This window comes from Myotis myotis, unplaced genomic scaffold (assembly GCF_014108235.1).
Source record: "Myotis myotis isolate mMyoMyo1 unplaced genomic scaffold, mMyoMyo1.p scaffold_m19_p_2, whole genome shotgun sequence".
Taxonomy (NCBI): domain Eukaryota; kingdom Metazoa; phylum Chordata; class Mammalia; order Chiroptera; family Vespertilionidae; genus Myotis; species Myotis myotis.
This window is the reverse complement of record NW_023416324.1, coordinates 20,351,819-20,368,404: the sequence shown is the minus strand read 5'-3', so window position 1 is coordinate 20,368,404 and position 16,586 is coordinate 20,351,819. Positions and strand designations below refer to the sequence as shown.

At 49.0% G+C, this 16,586-nt stretch overlaps 2 protein-coding genes across 2 annotated transcripts in view; both read left to right on the top strand.

The window, feature by feature from the left end:
• LOC118676578 (CUB and sushi domain-containing protein 1-like) overlaps window positions 1-7,079 on the top strand; it is a 40,659-nt gene extending 33,580 nt beyond the window's left edge. Inside the window, exons 14-16 of the mRNA XM_036350719.1 lie at window positions 402-513; window positions 1,073-1,252; window positions 6,834-7,079. Of these exons, the coding sequence (XP_036206612.1) occupies window positions 402-513; window positions 1,073-1,252; window positions 6,834-6,976 (435 nt within the window). The 3' untranslated portion in view covers window positions 6,977-7,079. The remainder of the gene's footprint in view (window positions 1-401; window positions 514-1,072; window positions 1,253-6,833) is intronic.
• Window positions 7,080-8,365: 1,286 nt separating this feature from the next.
• On the top strand, window positions 8,366-16,575 carry LOC118676579 (CUB and sushi domain-containing protein 2-like). Its single transcript, XM_036350720.1, has 6 exons — window positions 8,366-8,520; window positions 10,009-10,121; window positions 11,431-11,518; window positions 12,872-13,010; window positions 13,179-13,392; window positions 14,475-16,575. The coding sequence occupies exons 1-5, from the start codon at window positions 8,433-8,435 to the stop codon at window positions 13,336-13,338; spliced, it is 588 nt and encodes a 195-aa protein (XP_036206613.1). The 5' UTR covers window positions 8,366-8,432; the 3' UTR covers window positions 13,339-13,392; window positions 14,475-16,575.
• Window positions 16,576-16,586: the final 11 nt, after the last annotated feature.

The window sequence follows — 16,586 nt, the reverse complement described above, 5'->3', positions numbered from 1 at the left end:
TCCGGCGCAGTGGTGACAGGGCTGGCCTGCCCCCCTCCACACTTAGGGAGACTGCAGTGTAGAGAGTTTCTTGCAGCTGTCACTCAGTAGAAGCCCAAATCGGCTTCTGCTCAGATCGGGCTCCTCCAATTCTGAGTCCGGCCCTGCCCACACAGCGGAGTGGGGGTGCCCCATAAGAGCATTGATGAGGGTGTTGGGCGAGCCCATGTGGAAGAGGAATAACATAAGCGGCCTCAAAGGACAGATGCGGTCTCACTGGCCGGAGAAGTGGAAGAAGGGGGCTGCGGGCAGGGGCGACGGCCGGAGGAGGAGCTGGGTCACAGGAGAGTGAGTGACCGAGTGGCGGGTGTGAAGCGTGGCTGCATGGAAGGTGATCGTAGTACCTTCTGTCCTCGCCCCAGGTGGGAAGCACCGTGCTCTTCCGCTGTCAGAAAGGTTACCTGCTCCAGGGCTCCACCACCAGGACCTGCCTCCCCAACCTCACCTGGAGCGGAAGCCCGCCCGACTGTGTCCGTGAGTGCCGACGCCCCCACCTCCCAACACAGCCCGCCTTGGCGACACATTGTCTCCCCCGAGCTGGGCAGCCAGGGCGCTGGGGTGCTCTGAATGACAGGGAGCGCACACTGCTCCCTGGCACCATGACGGTCTCTTTGTCATCATCTCTCCCTGGGGACTCACAGAAAACACTGCACACAAAAGCCTTTCTGATCTCTGAAGGCAATGCCTAGGCCTTAGCAAAATAAAAGAAAGAACTTTCCGGGGACAGCAAAAACTAGTAACCACCACAGCCAGCCCTCAGATGGAAGATTCTAGGCTTTTACCTTAGTTACTCCTCTTCCCTCTGGATAAGTGCTGCAGGCTGTGGTTCCCCAGGGCTGATAGGCCAGCATCTACCTGGTGCCCATCATGTCCAGTCCTGTAGACCCAGGGCTGGGAGGTGGGGGAAGGCGTGGGAGGGGATGCTGGACAGGAGAGGGGCCTGAAGGGCACAGGCGGGGATGTTCCTTCTGGGAACGGGAATGGTCGCAGGCCCTCCGCTCCCAGGTCCAGCAGTGTCTCTCTTCTGGTCCAGCCCACCACTGCAAGCAGCCAGAGACGCCAACCCACGCCAACGTCGGGGCCCTGGACTTGCCCTCCATGGGCTACACACTCATCTACACCTGCCAGGAGGGCTTCTCCCTCAAGGGTGGCTCCGAGCACCGCACCTGCAAAGCAGATGGCAGCTGGACAGGCAAACCACCCATCTGCCTGGGTGAGTGGGCCCACTGGTGAACCCCTCCAGGGTGGGAGGTGGAAGGTGGCTGAGCCTGAGTGAAAGGAGGGCAAAGGAGAAGGAGGAAGGAGGATTTCCAGGAGCTGGGCTCTGCCTCTGACTTTCTGAGGCACTGAGTCCCTAGGAGCTGAAACCAGGGCAGCCTAGAGAGGCACAGAGTGAATACTTCTGTCTGTGCTTAAATACTAGTACACTCCTAGGATTACTAGTATCGTTAGTCACCAGACAGAGAAAATCTCTTTGTTTCACCAAACCAGAATACGGCATTATGCATGTAACCTGGATAAAACAGCACCCACCCACAGATCCCTCGGGGTTACCAGGAGGTCACAGACCTCCCTCTCCCTGAATGTATTCATTCTCTATTTGCTGAGCATTGTCACTGTGCATAACTGCTGAGAATTTGGAGGTGAAAGACAGAAACCCTGCCCTAAAGGAGCTCACATTTAGCCACAGAAAACAGACACATCAGATCTAACAGTACCTTCAGGAACATAGAGATGGGCTGAATGTGGGATGCAGTGGATGGTGACTAATTCAGTCTAAGAGTGAGAGGGAGAAGTCAGAGAAGGCTGACCTGGAGAGAAGGTGGTCTGGGAGTCCATCAAGGATGCCCGGGTGGCATGGCTCAGTGGTTAAGCATCAATCTATGAGCCAGGAGATCACGGTTCGATTCCTGGTCAGGGCACATGCCCACTTTGCGGGCTCAATCCCCGTTGAGAGGCATCCAGGAGGCAGTCAATTGATGATTCTCTCTCATCATCGATGTTTCTATCTCTTTCTCCCTCTCCTTCCCTCTTTGAAATCAATAAAAACATATTTTCAAAAGAGTCCAGCGAGAATAAACAGTCAGTTTGGTGCTGGAATGGCATGAAACTTTCTTACAGGCGATGAACTTGCCATATGGCAGACATTATACTAAGTACTTTGGGTGTGCTACCTCATTTATCCTCCTCAATCATCCTATGAGGCAGGTTCTACTCATAACCCCATTTAATATATGAAGAAACTGAGGCACAGAGAGGCTGAGTAACATGCCTGAGGTCACCAGCTGGTAAAGGGAAAGAGCTGAGATTCAAGCCCTGAAGGTCTGAGTTCAGATTCTGAGCTCTAAGTACTTGGTTGTTCTGCCTCTCAGAGAGCGAGGACTCAAGGTCAAAGCCTTTATCAGAGCTAGCATTTCATAACCACCTTGTTTTTTTACCATATACATTGTTATAAATTTCCTTTATTTATGGAAAGTAATATTTTTCCACATATGATATTAATACAAGATTTCATTTTTAGAGTACACTTATTTAAACTTTTCATGTGGTAAAATATACGTAATATAAAATTTACCATTTTAACTACTATTAAGTGTACAATTCAGTGGCATTAAGTACATTTGCAATATTGTACAACCATCACCACTATCCATTTCCAGAATTTTTCATTATCCCAAACAGAACTCCATTAAACAATAATTTTTCATTTCCTTGAAGCCCCTAATAACCTCTGTGACACTTTCTAGCTCTACGAATTTGCCTGTTCTAGGTGCCTCATGTTAGTGGGATCATCTAATAGCTGTTGTTTTGTGTCTGTGTTATTTCACTTAGCATAATGTTTTCCAGGATTATCCATGATATAGCATGTGTCAGAGTGTCATTGCTTTTTAGCCTAAATAATATTCCTTCAATGAATATTCCTTCAGTGGATATACCACATTTTGTGTTTTATCTATTTATCCACTAATGGACACTTGGGTTGTTTTCACTTTTGGGCTGTTATGAATAACTAGAGGCCCGGTGCATGAAATTCGTGCACGGTGGGGAGGGCTGTCCCCTCAGCCCAGCCTGCCCCCTCTCCAATCTGGGACCCCTTGGGGGGTGTCCGACTGCCGGTTTAGGCCTGATCCCTAGGATCCCTCTCACAATCCTGGACCGCTCGCTCCTAATTGCTCACCTGCCTGCCTGCCTTGTCACCCCTAACTGCCCCCCCCCCAACCAGGCTGATCGCCCTTCACTGCCTCTGCATGCCAGCCTGATCGCCCCTTACTGCCCCTCCCCCCGCTGGCCTGTTCGCCCCACTCAGCCTGCTTGTTCAGTCGTTTGGTTGTCCCTCACTAACCCCCCTGCCAACCTGGTCATAGGCAGCCCTCTTGTGAGGGTGTGAGGGTTAATTTGCATATTTCCTCTTTATTATATAGGATACTATGAACATAAATGTATATCTTTTATACGGACATATGTTTTTCATTCTCTTGGGTGTACATCTAGGAGTAAAATGACAGCTCTGTGTTGAACATTTTGAGAACCTATCAAGCAGCTCTGCAAAGTGCCTGTGCCATTTTATGTTCCCACCAGCAATGTGTCAAGGTTCCAATTTCTCTATCCTTGCCAACACGTTATTGTCCATTTTTTTATCACCATCCAAAGTGGGTGTAAAGTTGTATCTCACTGTGGTTTTGATATATACTTCCCTAATGGCTAATGATATAAGCATCTTTTCATGTGCTTATTGACCATTTGTATAACTTCTTTGGAGAAATGCCTAATCAAATCCTTTGTCCGTTTTTTAATTGGGCTATTTGTCTTTTTATTATTGAGTTGTAAGAGTTTCTTTAATCCCTTGATTTCTTTTCTCCCAAGCTTTATTGAGGTATAATTGACAAATAAAACTGTAATATATTTGAAGTTTACAACATGATAGTTTGATATATGTATACATTGTGAAAGGATTTCTACCATCAATTTAACACATCCACCACCTCACTTTTTGGTTGTTTTTTTTTTTTTTAATATATTTTATTGATTTTTTACAGAGAGGAAGAGAGAGAGATAGAGAGTTAGAAACATCGATGAGAGAGAAACATCGATCAGCTGCCTCCTGCACATCCCCCACTGGGGAAGTGCCCACAGCCCAGGCACATGCCCTTGATCGGAATCGAACCAGGGACCTTTCAGTCCGCAGGCCGACGCTCTATCCACTGAGCCAAACCGGTTTTGGCTTTGGTTGTTTTTTATAAGTTTGAATCTCTTAGCAAATTTTAATTATACAGTGTAGTATTACTATCAACTATCATTACCATGTTATACATTACATCCTCACACCTTATTCATCTTATAATTGAAAGTTCGTAGCCTTTTGCTAACCTCTTCCTATATCACCCTGGCCCCCAGTCCCTGGCAACCACCCTTCTACTCTTCGTTTCTATGACTTTGACTTTTTTTTTTTTTAGATTCCACATGTAAGTTGTACCATATAGTATTTGTTTGTCTTTCTCTCTCTTATTTCACTTAGCATAATGTCTTCCAGATTCTTCCATGCTGTTGCAAATGTCAGGATTTCCTTCTTTTTTAAGTCTGAATAATATTCCATCGCCCAAATACATATACCATATTTTCTCTATCCATTCATCCATTGGCAGACACTTAGATTGTTTCCATACCTTGGATATTGTGAATACTGCTGCAGTGAATGGGAGTACAGTTGTCCCTTCAAGGATTTCATTTCCTTCAGATATATACCCAGAGATGGGATTGCTGGATCACAAGTTAGTTCTATTTTTAATTTCTTGAGGAACCTCCACTCTGTTTTCCATAGTGGCTGTATCAGTTTACATTCCCATCAACAGTGTACAAGGGCCCCCTTTTCTCCACATCCTCACCAGCATTTGTTATCTCATTTTCTTTGATAATAGACATCCTAACAGATGTGAGGTTATATGTCACTAAGGTTTTGACTTATATTACCTTAATAATGAGTGATGTTGAGGAACTTTTCAAGTACCTGTTGGCCATTTGTGTGTCTTCTTTCTAAAGTGTCTATTTGGATCCTTTGTTCATTTTTTAACTGGCTTTTTTGTGGGGGGTTTTATATTGAGTTGTATGAATTCCTTGAATAATTTGTATATTCACCCTATGTTAGACATGTGGTTTGCAAATATTGTCTCCCATTCCATTGGTTGCCTTTTCATTTTGTTGATGGTTTCCTTTACTGTGTGGAAACTTTTTAGTTTATGTAGTTCCACTTGTTTATTTTACTTTTGTTACCTTTGCTTTTGGTGTCAAATCCAAAAAACCAATACCAAGACCAATGTCAAGAAGCTTACCCCCTATGTTTGCTTCTAGGAGTTTTATGGTTGCAGGTTTCACCTTCAAGCCTAATCCATTTTTATTTGCTATTTGTGTGTGTTGTAAAATAGGGGTGCAATTTTACTCTTTGCATGTGTTTCCCAACACGATTTATTAGAAACTGTGCTTTTTTCCATTGCATATTTTGGCCCTTTGATTGAAAATTAATTCCCTGGGTTTATTTCTGGGCTTTGTATTCTGTTCTATTGGTCTATTTGTCTGTTTTTATGCCAATACCATACTGTTTTGATTACAACAGCTTTGTGATATAGTTTGAAATCAGGAAGTATGGTTCCTTCAGCTTTGTTTTTTCCCCAAATTGCTTTGGCTATGTGGGGTCTTCTGTGGTTCCATACAAATTTTAGAATTGTTCTATTCCTGTGAATATTGAGTCGCTGTGGAAAATTTCTCTGCAGCTTTCTGTGTACCTAAACATAAGCTGGCACCCAGAATTGGAAGGGGTGTGCTATAAAGTCCTGTGGCCTCCCTGAGGAGACAGTAGGGCAAGTCTGTCCTTACTTGGTGACAAGGCAGATTTTTCGCTGCAAAATAAGGAAAGACATTAACATTTACTGACCATGACGTTCATGTTCACAACCTCATTTGTCCAGCATAGAGCTGTGAGGTGTGTGCTAGCAGGAGGAGACGAAGACTCTGAGTGGTGAAATAACTAGTCAGTCACACACTCATTACGTAGCACTGCTGGAATCTGAACCTCGCTGTGTCTCAGGCCCTAAGCTCGTGCCTTGCCTGTGCTGGGAGGGCTTCTGGGTCTTCATATCACCGCCCCACGGGAGGAAGGCGCTCCACTGAAACCCCTTCGGGGCGAGGAAGTTTACTTTTAGTCAGTGGAAGGTCCTCCTTCGAGCTGGGCATCTGGGAAGGAAGCAGAACCCAGCTCAGGGCTTCTCAACCCCAGGTCCTTGATGGGGCATTCGGGGGAACTGTGCGGTGGGTAGAAGATAGACATCCTTCCCTCTTGCTGAAGCGTAGCATTTCCTTTCATCAGAATGTAGACAAAGCCCAGAGTCGTGTTAGCAATTCTAATGGCATTGTCACCAGCAGGAATCGCAGATTTTCATAGATTGCAGTTGTTACTCAGATCATGAAATACTGTTTATGTTCCTGACTACTTCAAGATGATGATAGTTACTAGACTTGCTGGTAGATCCTGTTATTTAATATGGTAATAAGGAGTTATATGTAATGATATCCAAATTCCTTGTGTAATATGACTGTGATTGATATGGTGGAAAATGTGTAACTCTTTACATTTCATCCTCTGAGAGGCATCGCCTTCCAAGCAGCCCCCCTCCAGTCTAAAAGGGTAAGGCCAAAGCAAGATCTCAAAGCAGCCACTGACCTGATGCCAGAGAGGCGGCCATGTTTTCCAACAGAATGTAGACCAGGGGCTGATCCTGTCTCCTCCCATTCTCCTTCGCCAGCAGAGGTCCGGCCCAGCGGGAGACCCATCAACCCTGCCCGGGAGCCGCCGCTCACCCAGGCCTCAGGTGTGTACGGGCCTGATCTCAAGACGCATGTTGGTGCCTTCACCGAGTCACCCAGAAACAAGCACATGAGTTTCTGAGCACCCAGTGGAAACTGTCTGTAGATTCAAACTGCTTTCCCCTCCCACCTCCCAACCCAGGCAGACTTCAGGAGGAAGTGAGCCTGCAGGGAGCAAAAGTCTCATCCAGAAGAAGGGTCCAAGGTTTTCCAAAAACACGTCCAGAGCTTCGAGCTCTGGAGCTGTTGATTACCACACCCGCTCCCGGCACAGCACCAGCCAGTGTGTGGTCCTAGCCCAGTGATGGCGAGCCTATGACACGCGTGTCAGAGGTGACACGCGAACTCATTTTTTTGGTTGATTTTTCTTTGTTAAATGGCATTTAAATATATAAAATAAATATCAAAAATATAAGTCTTGGTTTTACTATGGTTGCAAATATCAAAAAATTTCTATATGTGACACAGCACCAGAGTTAAGTTAGGGTTTTTCAAAATGCTGACACGCTGAGCTCAAAAGGTTCGCCATCACTGCCCTAGACACAGACGCAGGTCCTGCCCGGGAGCTTCCTGGGAGTGATTCTATTTTTAAGGGAGGTGTCTGTTCTTCCCAAGTGCGATGACCAGAACGGGACACAGAGCTACAGGCCTGCTGCCTGACCAGTGCACAGTTATTATGCACCATCATATGCTTTTTGGAACCCGGCAGTGATATTAGTTAGTACGTGCATTGTACAGGAAACAAGACTCAATCCAAATTCCATTCTGGGCACTGACCATCTGTGAATGGGCTGCACTTCTTGAGCTTCAGTGTATCTTTCGGTAGAACAGGGATTATAACACGTGCCGTAGAGAATTATTACAGGATAAATAACAGTTTTAATAGCTATCGTTCATCGGGTGCTTTATGTGCCTGACGTCCTGTGATGTACAGTTTGCAACATTAGATCCCTGGACCCCAAAACAATAACTCTGATGAGGCAGGTGGGGTGGCCCCCACTCCCAGAACTGCAGGTGTGGCCTGCAGGTGAGGGAGCTGAGGCCCTTACACTGGCCAAACAACAGGTAGTTTACAGCCAAGATGAGAATCCAGATCTGCCCGCCTCCGTCAGCCTGAGCCCTGTCGCTCTCGACACCGCTACATTTCTCTTCTCCCTTCCTCCATCTTTTCAGCCTTCTCCCTTCTTCTCTTTTCTCCTTCCTCTTTCTCTCTCTTCTTTCTAGTCCCCTCGCTCCCTTTCTTGTTTTCTCCTTTTTTCTTATCCACCTTCTCTCGCTTGCCCTCCATCCATTCACCCTGAGAGCCAAGAGGATCACAAGAGGTCCGAGCACTCCACCACCCTCCCCGGGGTGAGAGGTTGGGAAAACAATCTCATAACTGAACGGGGGTCCGTCATCAGGGGGGTCTCAAGTCTGCCAGCACACATCAGAGTCCCTCTCATGTCTCTTTCTCAATTCCTCTAGTTCCTGGGGATGTTTTTGCCAAGAATTCCCTCTGGAAAGGGGCCTATGAGTACCAGGGGAAGAAGCAGCCAGCCATGCTCAGGGTGACTGGCTTCCAGGTTGTCAGCAGCAAGGTCAATGCCACCATGATTGACCACAGCGGCGTGGAGTTGCACTTGGCCGGTGAGAAGTAGCCCCCCCGCTCCACCCCCCCACCCTCTGTGCAAGCCAGAGCTGCTAAGGGCAGGCGGGCACATGCCCTTTGCTAGGATGAATCTGCTGTCATTACATTGTACTGTCCTGGGAGGCTCAGACCTGTCTGGTGGGCAGGGGGAAGAGGAAGTGTCTATTCATCTTTGTTTACATGATAAAAACACCAGGGACAAAGGTGACAAACATCAATAACTTGAACATAGGAAGGACCCTGAGAAATAAAGAGAAAAAAGACTCTTATCCCTAAAACGGAACCAGAAACGGGGGCTGAGAACCCAGGAGCCACAATATAGGCAGTCAGTAAACAAGAGAAGAGTATTTTTCATCAGTAATAAAAAAAAAATCAGAGTAAACACAAAATATCACATTCTACTCTTCCCGCTAAGATGTTTTTAAGTGATAAACTTTAGTGCTGGTCATGGTCCAGTAAAGGCACTGATCCAATGCTGTCCAACTTGAAAATAGCACAGTTCTAGAAAACAGGGTGGCATTTGTATCAAGAGCCTTGAAAATGAAGGGACCCACTCATTAAGAATCTTTATCATAAGAAGTGAAAATGGATGGAGTCAAACACTCATAAATAAAGGATGTTCGTATTACAGGCTATTCATAGTACATAAATGGAAATATTTAAAAAAGGGGGGCCATACTAATTATAGCATATCTACTGGGTAAAAGATGATGTCAGTTTTGGAAGAAATACACCCAGGATAATGCTTTTAAAATGGGACTCCAGTTTTTAAAAGAAAAAAATCCTATTTATAAGAAAGAAAATTGGAAGTAATTAAACCAAAATGTTGACAGTGGCTATTTCTTAGTAATGAGATTAAGAGTGATGTTTTTTCTTCATGTATCTCTGCATTTTCTAAAATTTCCCTAATTTTCAGTCCTTCTATAAATAGAAAAACTAAATATGTAGAAAAACTGGTTGTTGAATAGATGGATAGACAAATGAATGCATGAGTGAAGGGATGCACACATTAATACACAGTGTACGCTCACATCCACTCATGCACACACACGAACACAAGCGAACAATCACATTCACTCTTTAGCTCTAAGAGGGTCCTAAACACATTCATATGCTTTGGATACATCCCTCATTCATTCCTACACACACTGAATTGTAGGCACACCAACACATTAACTGATGCATTCACATATACAAAACCACATTCACTTTATTCTCACACATGCATGTATAAACAGCGTCCCAGCCACAGACCAGTAATCCATTGTTTATTAACACCCGTGCACATTCTTGCACAGACTCACAGCCTACACCAACTCCCCAGCAGCACCATACTTGCCTGCTTACAGTTAATAATTCGTGGAGTGTTTAGATCAACATCTGCATGTAGGATCCCATTCAGACGCTCATGCCCGCATACCCACAAACTTGAGTTTTGACATTTCCCTGGATCTCTCAAGTGTACCCTCTGAACTTGCTTTTCCCAGGAATTTACAAGAAAGAAGATTTCCATCTCCGACTCCAGGTTTACCAGATCACAGGGCCTGTAGAGATCTTTGTGAATAAGTTCAAAGATGATCACTGGGCTCTAGATGGGCATGTAAGTTGAGCAAATCTCACTCAGTCCTTGGACTCCCGGTACCCTTGGCCCATCCCATTCCCAGGTCACTGCCAGGGAAGAGGAGGTGAAGAGAGGGTGGAAACTCTTGCATCCACGTGGAAACTTGGGAGGAGGCTTTCCGTAGGGCCCGAACAGGGAGCAAAGGAGACCTCATTGGCTAGTGAAATGGGCAAAGGCAAAGATAAAAAGGGCCAGGAGGCTGGGAGTCCAGAGGGTCAGCACATCTGAGCGAGATGGAGTAGGTTCTGATGTTAGATCCAAAAGCAAGGAATTTGGAGGTCAGCGGTATACAGTGAATTCAAGCAAGTTGAAGGCCAGGGCGTGGTGGTGGGAGCTGGGAGAAGTTGGTGTCCCAGATGAGAACCTGGAACATCTACCCACATTTAAGGATGCAGATGGTAGGTGACTCAGCACAGCGGGGGAGTCCAAGACATAGGGGAGGTGCCAGAGGTGAGAGGACAGGGTTAGAGTTGGGAGATGAAGCCAGGAGTGCAGGCCAGAGGCTAGACAGGAATGGGGCTGTGGGGGGCCAGGGGCAGCTGGAGCAACTGCCTAGGATGGCAGCCAGCCATTGGCCCGCGTCTGTGTCACCCAGAGTGTGTTCAAGGGGACAGGAGAGGAGGTCAGCCTAGAGCACCACAGACAGAGGGCCCTGGGGAAGAGCATGCGTTGGAAGGTACACCAGTAGCACCAGCTCTGCCCTCCGACAAGTGTGTCTGTCTGTCTGTGCCAGTTACATGAGCCTCATGGAGGCAAGTGGCAGAGGGAACAAGGAGTTATGTCCCCAATTGCCCACCCCCCAAATATTATAGCTAATGGAACGGGGATGAACTCTCCAAAGTGTGTTAAGTCTGCTGGGTCCATTTTAATCTTGGTTCACTCTGTCCCGGGGTGCTGCTCTAAGTCAGCTTTTCATCACAGCAAGAACAGCTAACACTTAACTAGGGCCTGTTAAGTGTTGTAAGTGCTTCATCTATATTAACTCATTTAATCTTCACAGCCACCCTGAGACGTAGGTACTGTTATTATTCCTGTTTTATAAATGAGAAACTGAAGCCACAGATTAAATGACTTGGCCAGTGGAAAAGAGAAACGCCTCCCTGCCTCCTACAAGCAGTGTTGCCCCCGCCCCTCCCCCAGCACATCAGCCTGCTCCGCCCGGGCCTGGTTGTGCCGGTCGGGGTCACTGTCTGTGTCTGGGCGACATGTCTCTGAGTGTGTCCCTGGCCTGGCTTCCATCTCCTGCTGGCAGGCCTCCCTGCTTACGCTCTCTGCTCCCACCACACAGGTCTCCTCAGAGTCCTCCGGAGGCACCTTCATCTACCAAGGCTCCGTCAAGGGCCACGGCTTTGGGCAGTTCGGTTTTCAAAGACTTGGTAACTAGCATTTGTCCCCTGGGAGCATGAGCTCATGGGTGTGGAGGAGAAATGTGTGTATGGGGGTAGAGGACAGAGGATTGGTGACAACCAACAGACAGGAGTTCTCAACCCTTTCTGGATGAGTGACGCCTTTGAGGTGCTGATGGAAGTGGTGGAACACCTCTCCAGAAATAACCACGATACATCATGCACTCCCCTTTGCCAGTTTCATGCTCAGCTGTTGAGCTGAAGGCCCCCAACTTAAGGGCATTGGGTCTCAAATACAGGCCCCTGCAGTACCGTCTGGCCAGCCCTCGGGCATCACCCAGACATCCCTAAGCATTGAGCCGTGGGGTCCTGAGGGGTGCCTTCATCCGTGCTGTCCTTTCCTCCCCACGTGTCACAGAGGTTGGCATTGCAGACCTCGTCCGACAGATGAGAAAACGGAGTGTCAGCGAGGCTTCCCTCCCTTGCTCCCCTGTCATCTTTAGCCTGCATGCTCCACAGCATCAGTGCCCAGCATCCTCCCTCCAGACACTGGCTTTGACCCAGAGCCTCTGGCTGTGGCCTCGGGCTCATGGGGGGAGAGGTCCTGGTTTCTTGGGAGGCAGTCCCGGTGCTGTCTCCAGAGCCCCTGCCTGCCAAGGCAGTCAGTCCATCGCGTGTTGCCACAGCACTGGCCCTCAGAAAGCTTCCCCTTGTCTTCAGTGGAAATCGGCTTCCCTGTTCTGCCCACTCCACCCGGCTCCTCCTGAGAGCTCTTCTTAGCTCTGCCCCCCGTGAGCTGCACTCTGTTCCCTGCAGCAGCCCTTCAAATGCCTGACCCCTCAGCCTCAAACACGGAGAGACCTCAGGAAACCGAGTCCTGATTCTGGCTCCACAGCGGACTCCCTGTCTCCTCTCGGAGCCTCAGCCCCTCAGTCAGGTGGCAAGGGTGTCCCACTGCGCTCTTCTGAGCCCCCCAGTCTTGTGGGGGGAGGGGCAGGCAAAGGAGGGGAGACCTTCCAGAGACAGAAACTTCAGTGGCCCCAGAGCAGGTCCTCATGCATCCGTTTCATATTTTCACTTTCTTGTAAAGTTCCATGGCCCAAAGCTTCAAAACTTCTAAAGGGCTGCACCCTTTTAAGATTTTATTCTGCGACATAGTTTCAGATTCTCCCGCAGATTGGCTCCCCCAGGACCAAACGCTGTCCTCACATACGATCTGACCGACCCCCGTGGGCCCCTTCTCCCGGGAAGGTCTGGGTGTGTGTGGAAGGCAGCGAGGAGGAGGGACCTAGCCAACCGCAGCCGCACTTCCCAATGGTGACCGCTAGGGGCCGACTCCCAGGCTGTGACTCTGACCTAAGGTTTATGCTTTGGGACTTGCAGACCTCAGGCTGCTGGAGTCAGACCCGGAGTCTATCGGCCGCCACTTTGCTTCCAACAGCAGCTCGGTGGCCGCCGCAATCCTGGTGCCTTTCATCGCCCTCATCATTGCAGGCTTCGTGCTCTATCTCTACAAGCACAGGTACAGGGAAGGAAGGAGGCAGCCGGGCGGGAGGGCGACAAGACACGCCCGGCCCCAGCCCACCCAGAGCTTTCCTGACCTGTGACCTGAAACCTCCCTGCCCTCCCTCTGCCTCCCTCTCCCTCTGTCCGACTTTAGACCTGAGTCTGTCCTTTGCCTCATTCCCAGGAGAAGACCCAAAGTTCCGTTCAATGGCTATGCTGGCCACGAGAACACAAATGTCCGGGCCACCTTTGAGAACCCAATGTACGACCGCAACATCCAGCCCACAGACATCATGGCCACCGAGGCGGAGTTCACAGTCAGCACAGTGTGTACAGCGGTATAGCCCCCAGGCCTGCTGCGCCCCCTCTGCCCCCGAGAGCCCCGCCTCCAGCAGCCGGTGAGAGGGAGTGGGCGGGACCTGTGCGCGCATCCTTTAACATCCACCCTGAGCAAATACTTAACGAAGGAGGAGAAATGGTTCCAGGGGGATCATTTTAACATGCCAGAATCGTTCTAAGGTTTCATCTTTACTCTCCATCTTGACATTTTCCTACTCAGAACTCTTGCAACCAGAAAGCAAAAAATAAAAAGTGACATCTCTGACAACATAAATCAGGCCTTTCAGGAGATTGGTAATGACTGCACTTGGAGCTGCAGCATTATTGAACAGTATAGGACAAAAACAAGAATGGCCCATGACCTGCACACACCCCAGCCCCGCTCCACGTCTGGGGTTCCGCTGGGTCTCAGGTGCCTGGGTGCCATCTGGGCCATCGGGGGTGGCGGCTCCCAGGCTGGGCAGCAGCCTCCACCCACATCAGCGTGCCCAGCACAGGAACGGTGCTGCTTGGCTCAGGGACTGGGGGCATAAAACCACTGTGAACACATATACATTTAAAATGAATGATGGGGTCACAAATTCCAGTGATGCCTGACAAGAACAGTTTGAAGTTAAAATAAAAACCCCACACAGGGAAGTCACGGAGGCCGATGGGGTCGGTGAGGAGGGGCCAGGGGCAGGGCTGTGTTGACTTTCATGGACCCTTCCTTCACTCAAAACTACATACATGAAAAGTGATACTTTATAGCTCTTACAAAGATGAGTACCGTCTAAGCAGGAGTCGTTATGAATATTCATTATTATTATGTTCATTTTTCCTTCTGATTTTGAAAGTAAATTTAAAACGTTTCCCTGGCCCCTGAAAGCATGGTGGTCCCTAGGCCCTGGGTCCCCTGTGTGTATCGGACAGGTCGGCCCAGCCCGGAAAATAAATGTTCTCTGTGGGGAGGTAGGGTCCCGGCACCCCACCCTCGGTTAGGAAGACTAAAAATCAAAGATCAGGGTCAGGGCAACTAGTTGTCTTTCATTCTTTCCCCTTTTTCCTTCTTAGCTTTGCTCTTGCCTCCTTTTGCTCCCCGCCCCTCCCGCTCACTGCCTCTCTTGTCTGACAAACTCTGGTGTGATCTGTTTGTTCCCAGTTCTCCAGGGCACAGAAGTAGCTCCCTGAGCCCAGTGCCCAGTGCCCATCTTCGTCCGTCCCTCCGCCCGTGTCTGCTGCTGCTGGACCTGGGCCCTCGCCCAGCCGCCCTCTGCTCCCGCGCCCTGGAGAGGAGCCCGCTGTGCCCTGATGGGGGCAGTACAGGAAGAGGGGCTGCGAGAGGAAGGAAGCCTATGGACTGCCCATAGCAGAGCAGACACACCTCCTTCATTTGCGTCTATGGAGACCACAGAAGCTCAGAAATCAGAAATGGGTGTGAGGGATGCCCCATGCTCCCCACAAGCCCAGAGAAGAGGGGAAGAGGAGGAGGCACCAACAAGCATTGAAACCAACATGCGCTGCCCGGCTCTGACCGGGCCGTCAGAACCCAGTGACTGTGTCAGCGGATGCATCCGCGGTGCTCAGTCCCCAGAGCGGACACCAGCCCTGGACAAATGAGCGGTCCAGCTGCAGGACGACAGCAGGGATTACCCCAAGGGCAGAAAAACACCTTAAGAAACGGCTTGGAAATCAGCTTATTTTTTCCAACCTCAGTTTATTGCATTCTAATCCCAGTGAGTTAAACAGTCATCTGGGTTCCAGGCAGCGCTGGAAAGAAGGGTGAGGAATCTGGCCACAGCCCAAGGCCAAGTCTGGCTGTCAGTGGACAAAGAAGAGAAACAAGTGTGTGGCCCAGAGGGATGCCGTCTGCAGGCACCGGGAGGCGCTGGAAGGGACAGGAGAGCAAGCCTGCCCCAGTGGCCGAAAAGTCACACTGCAGTGTAGTAAGTGCCTGACGCTCAGGAGTCTCGGTTCTAGGCCTTCCACCCCCTAAAGTGTAAGAATTATGATCCCCATTTTATAGATGGGAAAACGGAAGCCCGGAATGGTGAAGAGATGGAAGCCACGTGAAGTGTGGAGTCAGGATGAAACCCAGATGGTTCTAACTCCAAAGTCCACTATACAGCGGCCAGAAACCCCTGTCCTGGAAGGACACAGACAGGGAGCAGTAGGTGAATGCGTGCAGCAGGACTGGCCAGAGCGGAGGGGCCAGGCAGGGGGCCTGTGTGTCCTCTCTGGGTTCTGTTCTCCCCACCTGGGCAGCAACAAGACAAGGACCCAGCCCCTGCCTCCGGGAGCTGGTGGCCCAGGGCCCTGCGCACCTTGCCACAGCAGACGGAGGAGCTGGGTGCCCGTGGATCGAGAGGATGGAGTGGATGACAGACACCCTGCAGCCCTTGCAGGGGAGTTTGATTTATTTTGAGTTTCTTTATGCTCTGGTCATTAATGAATTCTATAGAAGTATTGTTGGGAATCTAACGAATTTAGGAATCAAACTGTGACATTTAGAGCCACTGTCTCTGTCCTTGGGAAGGTCCCCATGGGCTTACACGCGTGTGCATATGTGACCTGCTGGCCTCAGAAGTCCGTATCACATTTTGAAATGACAAATAGAAACATACAAACGTGTTTGGTCCTTAAGCAAATTCTGGGTTGAAACAGTGAAAAGATCTGACTCACGTAAAGATTGGCTAAAGTGGGAAGTGAATTTCCGGCAGATGCCACTGGGACTGGCCACAGCAGGGGCCAGTGCTGCCCACACAGCATCCCTGGGCTTGGTGGGAAAGGACACACCCCACGCTCGTCTCTTTCCCTGGAAACAAATGCAGGAAGCTCTCTGGCTGCTCCCTTCCCCTTCTTACCCTCCTCTCAGACAACCAGTGGGCTCCTCCTCCAGCCCCGCCTCTGCCCCCCTTCTGTGTCCCCTTGTGAAGTCCTAGGAGGTGTCCCCGGAGCCCAGGCTGGTGAGGTACCCAGCACCCTGCTGTGCACTGCCCTTCCCACCTCTGGCATTTTCTCTCCACCTCCAGAGGCTTGGAAGGGACCAGGGCAGACAGGACCCTTCACCCACCATCCACATCACACACCCATCACCATCCCATGTGGGGGGAAAAAAGTAAAACAAAAACAAACAAAAAAATCTTTTGTACAGAGATATATTTTTATTATACAAAGTTTGTACAGTACCAAAAAAGAAAGAAAGAAAGGTGTAAATTTTTTTTCATTATTGTAGGTAAACGGTAGTGGAAGCCTTTTTTGTAAATGTAATAAA